The sequence below is a fragment of the Sciurus carolinensis genome, chromosome 13, assembly GCF_902686445.1.
Source record: "Sciurus carolinensis chromosome 13, mSciCar1.2, whole genome shotgun sequence".
Lineage (NCBI taxonomy): Eukaryota > Metazoa > Chordata > Mammalia > Rodentia > Sciuridae > Sciurus > Sciurus carolinensis.
In genome coordinates, this window is record NC_062225.1 from 6,958,601 (window position 1) to 6,971,382 (window position 12,782).

A 12,782-nucleotide genomic window follows, 5' to 3' on the forward strand; every position below is an offset into this window, starting at 1 on the left:
ACTCCGGGACCCCGGGGTAGTTAGCAGAACTGAGAGGTCACTCCCCACAAGTTAGGACTCCCTGTTAAGGCATGTGTCGCAAAGCCACAAAACATTTGCACCGTCCCCTCTTCCTGTGGCGCCTGGTTTTAGAACTAGGTCAGTGAGCACACGTGCCTGCGTGTTCCTGAGCACCTGAACAGCTGCTCTTTGAGTTTTTCCCCTTCTCACCCTCGCCACATACTTCCTGTGCCTCTGTCCCAAGGGTTGTTATTAGAATGTGACTGTTGGTGCACAGGTGAGTGGGGGTGAGGTTCTCCTCCCAGCCTTGAGTCGGGGGGTGCACCCAACCAGGCACACACACAAAGGTGTAGCTCCGTAAAGTGGAGGGCCTGGGAAGCACAGATTGTTCAGACGTTCTGTCTCGGGAGGTGTATTTTCTGGACTGAGTTGTCTTCAGTGGCAGCTGTTCATTTGGAAGAGCGATTGCAGGTTGGAAGGTGGTCGCTGCATGCAGCGCTGTGGCTTGACTCATGCCACACAGGCTCAGTCGCTGTCTGCTGCATGGGCTTCTGGCAGATCCATCGTTCTTCCTTGTGGTGTGTGGGCTTGTGGTGGTGGTGTTCCTTCTGGGGTGCTTTGGTTTGCAGTGCTTGCATGTTCACCCCATTGTCCAGCAGGAGAAGGGGCAGCGGCAGTTTCTCATTAACCACTTTGGTTTTCCCTGGAAAAGGCCCCAGCATCCCTCATCTCCAGGGGAAGTGAGGGAGGGTGTGGTGCCCTCTGTCTTCTCCCTCTTCCCTTGTTCCCAGAACTCAAAGGAGAGAACTGTTCCCTCAGAACTTGAAGGGTCAGTCAGTCAGGGCCCCTCTTTCCAGGAGGGAAGGGACACTATTCCACCCAGAATTCACAGCCTCAGATTTCAGGAGACTCGTGTATTGGCTACTTGTGTTACTCTTCGCTTTCCTTGGCTTCCCAGGTGGTCTGAAAAACAACTTGCAACACTGATTGATTGGGATCTGAGCTAAGAGACATGGAATTATCATTGCCCCTAGGAATTCCTAAGATACTGACCCAGTCCTGTGTACCAGGGCGTGTGGAGTTGGTCCCTCAGAGGACCCTGGCTCTGCTGAGCAGCAGCTGGGCTGTCCCTTTGACATCAGACTCCCAGATTGACATGCTGCATAGTGGTAAGGAGGTAGGAAGGAAGAAGTACCAGGTTTTCAAACCCATCGAGGTGCTGGGCCTGGCCTCCGACTTGGCACCTTCACTTCCTCTTCCTCTTCCTCTGGTGGAACATTATTTTCAAAGCAAGGGACGAGGGAAAGGACTCCCAGTTTTCTGGGGACTCACCAGGATCAGGCATGTGAGGGAGGAGAACTGTGGGTCTGCGCACAGAAAGTTAGCTCTCCTGATTGGCTAAATGAAAAAGCAGGTTTGGGGCTTTTGTTGTGGTCATTGTTTTATTTTCTTTGGCCAAGTCCACCATCACCTGTGGTCTTTCACTTCAGTGTGATAACTTGACCCTTTGTGGCATAAGGGGACCCCAGATCTGTACTTAAGAACTGCTTACAAGTTGATAGACGAAGTTCTTAGGTAAAGATTCTGATCATTGGGGTGATTACTGGGTGCGATGTTTCAGGGTCTGTACACACATACATATAACATGGCAAAAACACAGGTATAGATATAGATAAAAGATAGTCCTGTTTTAATATGTTAGGCTTTGAAAAGATGATTAGATCCACACAGATACAAAGGACCGGCCAAAACCTTTTCCTGTGGTGGTGTTCCTTCAGCAGCTAATATAGCACAGAAAGACACCCGAGTAGTAGACTTCCTTGTTTTAGGGTGAGCTGTGGGCCAGGGTTAGGATGCTGCTGCCATGCTCCTCAGACTGAAGACAACCCCTTAGGATTTGTTCTTATTCTTTCTAGTACATCATCTAGCTGCCAGTCCATAATCTACATACCACAGGATGTCGTCAGAGCCAAGGAGATCATTGCCCAGATCAACACCCTGAAAACCCAAGTTAGTTACTACGCAGAGCGGCTCTCGAGGGCAGCCAAGGACAGGTCCGCCACTGGTCTTGAGAGGACACTTGCCATCTTGGCAGACAAGGTAGGAGAGACTGCTGTGTGTGTGTGTGTGTGTGTGTGTGTGTGTGTGTATGGTGGAGGGGTCCCTTTGTGTTTCTGGACATCCCTGAATACCCCAGGATGGTCCAGGTGTGCCACAAAGGCAGTGATATTTGGATGACCTGTCTTTAGGTCATGGTCACAGAGCTGGATGGGCCAAGGGCAGGACTAGCCCAGAAATTGCGACTCTCAGGTGCTGCTTCACGCTGCTCTGTGTCCCAGCAAGTTCGTGAGCTCATTTTGTTGGGAGCTGATACAATCCGCAGCTTTCTTAGTGACAGTCTCATCAGCATTTTTTGACATATTTCTATTGTACTTTAATTTTTAAAAGGAAACTGAGCTAATATACAGACATAAGGAACCTCATAATCCTATTGGCTTATATATAGCCAGTAAGCCCATTCTAATTAACCATAACTCATTTAGAAAATATGTAAATGTTTGTCCATGCAAAGGAGTGGAGATAGCAGATCTTTTTGATAATGCTTTTTCATGTTATCAGCCCCTCTCTCAGAACACGCATGTGCACGCACACACATGCGCATTCTGATTACATATCCCTACCCGCACTTGCTTTGCTGGGTGCAAGCTGCCATTCTGATCAAAATGTGTTATATCCTTCACGTGTGTCCACACAGCAAAAAAAGATGATTAGATCCACTGGAAAAGAAAGATGTTTTTGTCGACTCTAAAATTTCTACCCCCGTAGCATACAGAATTTTCCAAAACCCAGAAATTCTGTGCCACAGTCTAGCTGTCTGAGCCCAGGACTTTGGGTTTAGATGCTGAGGGGCAAAGTGAAAAGTCTCCAGTGATTGAATCAAAGTAATACCTGAACTTTGAGGACTTGCTTCCTGTAGACTGGGCAACCCAGGAAGTTAGCTGGGACACTGGACTCTCGGAAGGCCCTTCCCCTAGCTAGCAGTGTCAGAGGCAGGCAAGGTCAAAGAATGTCTGAGAGGATGTGTCAGTCTCCTCTCATTTCCTCCTGTTCTCCATTCTTGTTGGGAAGTTCTTGCTGAGATTTAGTCCTGCTGAGTGTTTTGTGACCTTTGCACGTAGACATCCTGGGGGAGGCAGCTCTCTAGTTGCTTGGCCCTGTGGAGAGAGCAGAAGCTAGGCACCAGCCCTTTCCTCCATCAGAAGGCAGGCCTTGCAGCCCTTGCTCAGGACTCAGCAGTTCTGGTCTGTATGTACCTGCAGACCCGGCAGCTTGTCACGGTCTGCGATTGCAAGCTGCTGGCCAACTCCATCCATGGGCTGAATGCTGCACGTCCCGACTACATTGCCTCCAAGGCCTCCCCAACCTCGACTGAGGAGGAGCAGGTGATGCTTCGGAACGACCAGGACACCCTCATGGCCAGGTGGACAGGGAGGAACAGCAGATCTTCCTTGCAGGTGGACTGGCACGAGGAGGAATGGGTGAGTCTGCTGCCCACAGCCTGTCTTCCTGCTGCTGAACTTGAGTTGCAAACCACAGAGCCTATTGCCAGTCTCTTCCCCTCCACTGTCCCTAAAGGGTTAACTCCAGGTTATCTTCCCACATGGCTCTTGGGCCACCTGATGTAGGGAGAGAGACTGTTCAAGCCTCTGTGTACTTATGGGCAGCAGACCTCTGTTGGGTGCTGGGCCAGTCTCAGCCCAGGTTGGCAAGGAGGTAGGTTTTTCCCTGAGCCTCTGTCCTGGTGGAGGTCTTCCTGCCCTCCCTGCCAGCTGTGTCCTCTGGCTCTAGTTGCTTGAGACCAACGAGGCTCTCCTGCTTCTTCAATCTCTGCCCACCCTTCCGCCTCCTAGAAGTGTGGCAACTCGGGCACTGCAGCTACTGCCCCAGTGTTGCATCACATTGCCGACCCTCGAGAACCCGAGGGCGGGCTCTGTGCAGCTCGTTGTTGTCATCTGAAGCACTGCTGAGTGAAGGGCTGAATTATTAATCAGCAGCACCGTGGTCCTCTAGCACTGGCGTCCTGTGGTCTGTGTGGTTTCCACAAATCACCCCCAGCCCCCATCTCCTCCCCAGCTCCCCAGCTCCAGGACTAGCTGTCTCCATCCCCTTCCATCAGAAAGAGACCTCAGTCCTCTGTGCCTGATGATTGTAGGAGCCTGCAGGGGAGGAAGGAGGGAAGAGATTGGCTCTTTTGTGACCCTGTGACCCTTCTGGTGACACTGAAAGCTGTCCTACATTGACTTACCAACAGCATCTCTCAGACTTTCAAAACAGTGCTCACAGGACATTGATTTTTCCTTGGAAGGCAGATGAGACGCTAATGGGGAATGAGCAGTCGCCTCGCTTTCTCAGTGTTTGATGTTCTAATGAGCATGATGGCCTGGGCTGGGCTGAGTGGGGGCGGGTTGTGTCGTTCTGGTTTTCTTATCGGGAGACTGACCAAACTGGCCTCCTGGTTTGGAAGGAGAAAGTGTGGCTGAATGTAGACAAGAGCCTGGAGTGCATCATCCAGCGGGTGGACAAGCTGCTGCAGAAGGAGCGTCTGCACGGCGCGGGCTGTGAGGACGTCCTCCCCTGCACGGCCAGCTGCACCAGCAAGAAAGGTAACAGGGACAGCCACGCCTACTGGATCAGACCGGAGGACCCCCACTGTGACGCCCCCTGCTCGCCATGCCCCTGCTCCATGCCCACCGCTGCATGCCATCCTCACCTGAGCACACGTGCGTATGCATCCACGCTTCCCACACCGTCGCCTCACACACCCTTCTGTTGTCTGTGTCCCCAACTCCATGCCCCGCCCCAGGCAGACTGCAGGGAGGGCTCTCAGGCAGAGGGCGCCATCCCAGTGCACGGAGCAGCAGGCCGGAGGGTTGAGGCTCCCCTTGTCCTTCCATGCAGTGGAAGCCCACGTGTGAATCTGCATCTCTGCCAAAGGCAGAGTCTCGGGCCCTCTGGGTCACGCTGCCAGGCAGTAAGGGCTGGGCTCCCTGGCTTTTCAGGCTTGTAAACCAGCCTGAGAAGTTGAAGGGGGCTGAGGTGCAGATGCCTCCCTGGTATGATTTTTTTACTTAGGAACTGGTAGAACAGAGTGAAAGGTGAGCCTTCCAGGGTCACTGCTGGGCGAGCAGTGTTCACAGGCCCTGCAGACTCGCCCAAAGCCTGCTGTTCCTGGGTGGGCACTCTTACAGCAGAAGCCTGTTTCTTGGGGACTTTGTAGCTCAGTCAGATGGAGGTTCCCCAAGCGTTGGTCTCTGGGGGACTGAGTTAGGTTTACCTGTTTAGCACAACCCTTCAAGATGGGCCTTCCATAGAGTGAGACAGTGCCATGAAGTGAGTGAGAAGTGCACTTCAGAACAGTCTTCTGTCCACAGAGACACAGAGCATGACCAGACCCTCTGCCCCAAGGAGAAGGGTAAAGCTGGGGACCACATGCTTTCTAAACGAGTGGGTCCTTGTTCCTGCCTCCCAGGTGCCTCCCACCCTTTCTTGTAAAAGCTGGAGAGGGTTTGGGGCCAGGCAGCTAAGAACTGACTTAGAGCCAGCTTGCTGTCCTGGGGAGCTTTAGGCCATGTGAACCAGGCCAGGATGTGCCAGGATTGGGCTTCCTGTGATGAGAGCTTTATTCTCAACTGGACACCTTCCATTCAAGGCAGAATTGCCCTCCTTTGTCAGAGCCTCTTGGTAAATCCTCTGTGTACGAGGCCTTCGCCTCTTTAATCCACCTGCAGTCTGTTTCCAGAGCTCTGTCCCCCTTGGGCCTCTGGTTTAGCAGTATCTGTGTCACCCACTGTTCCATCTAAGGGGGATTGTGGCCTCAACTTCCTACACCTGTGATGGAGTCATGGCACACATTCGTCTGTATTGTGGTCTTGTTTTCTTGTTGTTGGTTTTTTTAAAAAAATGTAAATTGTGTTTCTCTTGAAAATTTTATGGAAGTTCATTACTTATTTCTCTTTAACATTATCTTGTTTATAGCAGCTGGGGATGTAGCTCAGTGGTAGAGTGCTTGCTTAGCATGCGTGAGACCCTGGGTTCAATCCCCAGCAACACACAAGCACATGTACGTGCATGTGCACACACACACACACACACACACAATCTTGTTTGTAATTTTAAATTTTTCTACAGATAGAAAAAGAGTAATTTGATGGCTTTTTTAAAAACTTCAGGAGCCAATTTGTTTAATAAGATGCTATATGTCCATAACATGTCATTTTTTTTCTAGGCACATCTGATGTAGTTTAAATATAAACACATTTAAATTCAGTACTAAAGTTACTTAAGTGAGCATTTGTGCACTGTTTAGGGCTTGACTGTCATTGTGCCATCAGCATCAGCTCTGTTGTGAAGCATGCACCTGAGAGAGCCTCACTCTGCTGATCAGCACTCAGAGTGTAAGAAACCGTGTGCCACCAAGGTGGCTGTGGGTGGTCGTGAACGGAGAAACCTTTACAGTGTAGACAGGACCCCAGTGTGATGAAGGGGCCAGAGGAATGAGACCATGAGTGATACATGTGGTGCACTGCCTGTCCAGTGCCAGAGCTTGGCTGCCATGACTTCCACGCCATTTCCAGTCACGGGAGCCCCCGTTCGGGCCCAGTGAGCTGGTTGTGTTCATGCCAACAGATCTACTGTGTGAGAGCAACTCTGCCCCTTTAAAGGCATCGTCACTTTTCATGCCAGCTATCTGCCTGTCCTGGGTCCTTCATTTTCCTCTTTCACCAAGGCCCTACATGTATGTATGTATACATATTTTTTCTGCCCCCTTTGCCAGTTTAAGAAGCCAGATCTGATGATGATTAGAGAGGAAGAATACTAGGCAGCAGGTATAGAAGTCTCCCTAAAACTGATTCTGGCTGGTTTGGGGAATCTGAAACTGCCTCTTTGTAATATCCTGAGAGCATCCTTTGATTGACAAGTTTCTGACACAAAATTAAATGAAGTTTTACTCCTGTGATACCTTTTCAAACTTCTTTTCCCTCAGATGGCACACCCAGTTAACCAGGAATTTTAGGGGGGTTAAGGGAAATGTGATTTGAAATAAGTGCAGCCCAGTGTGACTCAGTAAAGGTGAAATGGAATGAAAATTGGTATTCTTTGGAGACCTGGAGAATCTCTTCATCAGATACTTGCTCAAATTGCACAGATTTTCCTGTAGTTTAAATCTGAAAGCTTGGCCTAGGGCTCTTTTTAGTACATGGGCTTCATTCCTGGGTCTTAATGTTTTAGGTCGCAGAAGTTGCTCTTGAACGTAGGTTTACCCAGTAAGTCAGGGCATGGGCTCCAACTCGGAAATGCTCCATTTGCTGGTCAGTCTCTCTCACTTGATGTTGTGAGCTAATGTGGGGCTCCATCACTACCGTGTCATTGATGTGGGTGCTTTGTTCTGTGGCACATATCACAGTGTAATTGTTGGTCCACCCATCCTGAAGAGCATTTGGTGTTGACATATTAGCCACCTGAGTGTTGGTGCTGGTGAACCCCGTGCTCACCACTGGAGAGAGCTCGGAGCAGCAGCGCACCTGCCCCGGGCTCCAGGAAAGAGGCATGGGCCCAGACCTCTTCTCCTGTGCCGTAGCTGCCTTACTGCAAGCTGCTGACGCAGCTGCTCTAAGATTGAGCTGCTTATGTTTGAACTGTGTGCCGCTCCTTAATCATCCCTGTCGCCCTCCATTTCTGTGCAGATTGCAGCCCCCCTCCTGAAGAGTCCAGCCCAGGTACGTGCTTTCCATTCAAGGCTCCTGCCGATGTCTTTTTAACATGCAGGTAGCATTGGTGACTAAGTGATCAAGACTAGTTTATGCTCCCATAGTTGGGAAAATGTTTCCAAGTAGTTCTTGGTTGTGAAGTCTGGTGAGGGACTGGTTGGGCTGAGGGAATCATGGCCTGGTGGAGGACACTACGTGCATTTTTTTTTTTTTTTTTTAACTTACATCTTAAAACCTTTGCAGATGATTAATGTTGATCAGTGCTTTTGGCTTCTGAAGTGGGTGACCTGGCTTGTTACGTACTTTTAAGTCATACTTCCTGGGTGCTCACCTGACTTGCAAGCTTGACTCTGAAGTCGCAGTTAATATGTGGCTACCTGAAAGTTGCAACATTCGTAACCATTCTGCATCCTGGAGCTAGATTTAAACCAATCTTATCAGACCTAGCTATGGGCCTCTGTTGAAATTAGCCTGGAAGTGGAGTCTGCTGCCTTTGCATGTAAAGTGCAGTGTTACGGCTCTGGTTCTGGTTCAGGAGTTGGCCAACTCGTCTAGGAGTTTAGCTCTGAGCTAAATCCTGTCCACAGCCTGCCTTTGTAAGTGCTTTTTTGGAAATGAGTTGTGCCCACCTATTCATGTCCACACATTGTCATTGGCTGTCTTTGTATGTCAATGCCAGTGTTGAGTTACTTGCCACAGAGACCCTATGTCCTTTAAAGCCTAAAATATTCATTGTCTAATTCTTTACAGAAAATGTGTGCCAACCCCTGATCTAGTTCATATTGAGCTTCCTGGATATGGCTTGTGGTTTCCCAAAAGTGTGCATGAGCCCCCAAATAATATAATTTATTTGTTTCTTATACTCCAAAAATGAGCTACAGTCTGATAATTGAATATTTTTCACTGGAGCTGAATGTAAGATGGCAGGACACTTACTTTATCCCTAGAGTACAGTACACTGATCATGGCAAGCTTTCCTGAGCCTTTCCTGGCAGCTGCTGATGGATCTTGTCTGCTCACACAGCACCATGAATAAGCTCACTGTGGTGACTCCTTCAGCAACCCCAGAACCCATCTGGAGTTGGTTTATCAGTGGACTATACCCTTTCAGTTTGTTTTTAGCCCCTTCACAGTTTCTCTTTCCCAAAAAGTCAGTGTGACCTTGAGCAAGTCTTAGACCCCAGCCGCCTCCACACAGCCACTGAGCCTTGGTAGATGACAGACATTCACCCTGGTCCTTCCTTCCACTGCTTCTCCTGGGCCCAGGCCTTGTTCTTCTCCCTTATTTCTGTCCCTGGGTTTCCAGTCCTCAGCCTGCCTCCACAGCAGGCAGAAGGGTAGTGCCTTTGGACTGAGCCCACTCCCTTGAGCTTCAAGCATAAAGTCCCGGGGCCACCCTAAGCAGTGAGGACCAGAGAAGCAGGTGGCACATAAGAAACTCAGGGGCTCCTCGCAACTCCAGGCTTCCTGAAGTTGATCAACCTGAAAGGAAGTCAGCACACAGACAGTGGCTGACAGGAGGGCCTCTCCCTGGGTTATGCCAGCCATGTTGTTTCCAGAAGCCTGGGTGCCTTTTCCACAGTTGATGTTAAATGGACAAAAAGTGGTCCCCTGGCCAGCGTCCCTAGAGAGCTGTATTTGATCTGTATGGAGACATTCCTATTCTCTCCCTTCCTAATGAGCAAAAAGTACAAAAGCAGAATGTGGATTTGAAAGAACCCCTTATAGTTATCTGAAGTCAGTTAAGACCACTTATATTTTAACCTGAATGGTTTCAGGTTAAAATAATCATATTTGCACATTATTTGTATGATAATGGGGAAAACAGTAAAATTGACATTTGTTCTGAGCACATTTATTTCTTTGTGAAAAATAGTTTTGTGACTGCCTATCTTTCCTCAAACTCATTGGCTTGTAAAACCTAATTTCTGTTGGCCATTTTTGATAGGTCCTAGGTATGATTGTCATGTATTTAACAGTTTTTCAAAGAAAAACACTTGGTGTCTGAGAACCCCAGAGGGAAAAAGACTCAGATGTTCTCTAGCCCTGCTGGCCTTTTACTGGAGAGGCTCCCGGGGCTGAGGGCAGAGGGCCGCCCGCTGCTCCCCACTGCTCAGCAGCAGCCTGGCCCACGACTCACATTTTCCACTTCTTCGTCCAGTGTTCTTTGTCACCACGACTTATGTGCTGAGACCTTTCTGCTGCCGACTTTCTAAATTTAAGCCTGCTTTTTATTCCATTGCAGTTATAAATCCTTGTCCACATACAACATGCCTGCATCGTTAGATAGTTCCCAACCTTTGAGCAGTTAATATGCGTTTAATCCACATTAACCAAACACGGAGTATGGACAAGTTCCTGTGCACGTTCCAAGTGTCTCTCTTTAGTTTCTCAACAGAGTGCTAGCCAGATGGTTTGATAGAGCACAGCCACATCCCCCTCCCTCTGCCTATAAGATTCTGTTTATCAAAGGTAGAGTGACCCTCTGCAGCCTGGAGCCTTCAGCAGCCACCGGCCAACCTGAGAAGGCGGGTGCTTCCACTTCCATCCAACTGCCTTGAGCCATGTTTGTTGTGCTGGGCTCACCAAGTGGGGATGAGCACACAACTATTTCTGGGCTCAGCGATCTGTTAAAAATATAACTGATGAGGGCATGTCTTCTCTTTCAAATGCCTTCTAAATAGGAAGAAAGAAAGAGCCAAAGATGCCCACTGCCCTTGAGGTCCTGTTTTTAAAAAGTTGTTCTGGTCCAGGGTCAAAGTTTCCTTATATTTCTAAAAGAAAACTAAACTAGAAATAGTTGGCCCTGGGCAGAGAGTGGGGGAGCAGGGAAGAAACCGAGTAGAGAAGGAGGGGCGCAGGAGCACGGGAGGTGAGAATCCAGCACAGCCGCACGCCCAGGCAGGCCGGCAGAGTTGGTCCTTTGCTGCAGAAGGACAGGGTCAAGAGATGGGAGGGAACAGAGTTCCTCGCTGGGCGTTGTTCTCGGCCGGGCGGAGGGCCCGTGGTGCTGGGAAGGGTGCCCTCTGTAGGCAGAGTCCTTCCCGGCCGCCTCAGGACTTGGAGAAGCTCCCTTGTTCTCCTCAACAGGATATCTCTGAGTGCTGAGGGGTGGTCCCCGGTCATTTTAGACCAGGCACGTGAAAGAAGCACCCAAGTAGAGCTGGGATTGAGGTTACTGGAAAGACTGGGCTGAGGGTGAGAATCCTGGTGACCAGGAGGGTCAGAAGGGGCCTAGGGCAGAAGAGGAGGACAGGGCAGTGGCTAATAGGTGGGCGACTGACTAACTTTACAGAACCTACTTTGCGAAATATTTTTTTTAATCAACTTCTTCGCTCATGCCCAGGTGAATGGAGTGAGGCTCTTTACCCGCTGCTGACCACCCTCACTGACTGCGTGGCCATGATGAGCGACAAGGCTAAGAAGGCCATGGTCTTCCTGCTCATGCAGGACAGCGCCCCCACCATCGCCTCCTACCTGAGCCTGCAGTACCGCCGGGACGTGGTCTTCTGCCAAACCGTAAGCCCTGAGAGGGCCACGTGGGTGGCCTCGGGCACCTCCCACCTCCCGAGGAACAGGCCTGGAAGCCCTGCTTCTTCTCCCATCACTGTGTAGACCACACGTGGCCACATTTCTTCTGCCTGATTTTCTCTAAACCGACCTAACAGAGAGGCCAGATTCCAGCATGGGAGGAAAGCTGCTCCATCCGTAGTGCGTGTTCCTCCTGAAGAGCTGGCAGGGGCAGGTGGGCTCTGCACCGAGCTGGTGGCAGGCAGCACAGGCCTCTCTGCCATTGCCTTCTTTTCCCTACAGAGGGGTTTAGCAGGGCAGCGTGAACGTCTGCATCCGCACAGTCAGTTTCTCATTCCTAAAGCAGCAGGCACCTACTGGCTGGCTGCGGAGCTGTGTAATGATTTCCCTGAAGAGAAGCGTCGCGATGAGCGTCATGTTCAGAGACGCCAGTGATCTAGCCCCACAGATTAGAGCAGCAGCACAGGGGCCTGGTCCTCCACTTCCCCAGGTTCTTCCTTGCCCGGGGTCCGTTTCATCCCACAGAAACCTCCTGCTGAGGAAGCTGAGGGGCCGCGTTCTGTCACTTCTGTTCTGTGTTGTGACTGACTCAGTTTCTGGCCAGAGCTGGTGTAGATCTGTGAGAAGGTAAAACCTTTCACTGAGGGGAGTTGATTCTGGGCTTCCAGAAGTTCCCAGCCCAGGAATAACCCCAGGCAGGTTAGGTCAGAAACTGAGCCAACCACCTTGGGGAGTGAAAGGTCAGCAAGCCCAGTGTTCTGTGCCCTGCCCGCCATGGCCTCTGCCCACTGTGACCTAAGCCAGGGCATCCCCACCACACTGCGAGGGACCAGAGGTGCTGCTGTGCCCCTTGAGCAGTGGAAGACAGGGACTTGGCCCAGGGCTCACGCGGGGGGACTGCGGCCTGGGCAGCGGCGCCGGCCACACCCATCCCGCGTGCCCCCACAGCTGACCGCCCTCATCTGTGGCTTCGTCATCAAGCTGAGGAACTGCCTGCACGAGGACGGCTTCCTGCGGCAGCTCTACACCATCGGGCTGCTGGCGCAGTTTGAGAGTCTGCTGAGCACCTACGGTGAGACACGGCCCGGGAGCAGCGGGCCCCCGTCTCCCCAGATACGAGCGCGAACCCAGACAGCATCAGAAGGGAGCAGGAGCCAGGTGGAAGTCCGAGCAGTGGTGACGGGCTTGGTCTGTACCTCGAAGATCTTTCTGGTTGAGGAGGGACAGTACTCTCTAGCCAGGTCCTTCCTTCAGGGCGTTTGGTTGTTTCCGCCTTGTATGCAGAGTACCTGTGGCAGGAAGGCACGGAGAGCCCAGTTCTGCAGCCTCCAAACCACCGGAAGGAGGGTGGGGTCAAAGGGCAGGAGAGCTCAGAGTTAATAGTGACTTCCAGATCGCTTCTCCCTCGATTTCTTCTAGACTGTGAAAATGGGCTTCTTTTTAAAGGCCTTTGTTAATCTCTGAAGCTCTAGGACACTGAAT

General features: G+C 50.8%; 1 protein-coding gene across 16 annotated transcripts in view; it reads left to right on the plus strand.

Moving 5' to 3' along the window:
• Inpp4a (inositol polyphosphate-4-phosphatase type I A) overlaps positions 1 to 12,782 on the plus strand; it is a 129,015-nt gene that overhangs the window by 95,555 nt on the left and 20,678 nt on the right. For 7 of the 16 annotated variants that reach the window (XM_047523522.1, XM_047523523.1, XM_047523524.1 and 4 more), the window contains 6 exons: positions 1,917 to 2,100; positions 3,321 to 3,539; positions 4,526 to 4,781; positions 7,746 to 7,778; positions 11,116 to 11,288; positions 12,249 to 12,372. In XM_047523522.1, coding sequence (XP_047379478.1) covers positions 1,917 to 2,100; positions 3,321 to 3,539; positions 4,526 to 4,781; positions 7,746 to 7,778; positions 11,116 to 11,288; positions 12,249 to 12,372 — 989 coding nt within the window. The remainder of the gene's footprint in view (positions 1 to 1,916; positions 2,101 to 3,320; positions 3,540 to 4,525; positions 4,782 to 7,745; positions 7,779 to 11,115; positions 11,289 to 12,248; positions 12,373 to 12,782) is intronic. The other 9 variants (XM_047523529.1, XM_047523530.1, XM_047523531.1 and 6 more) reach the window with 3 other exon arrangements.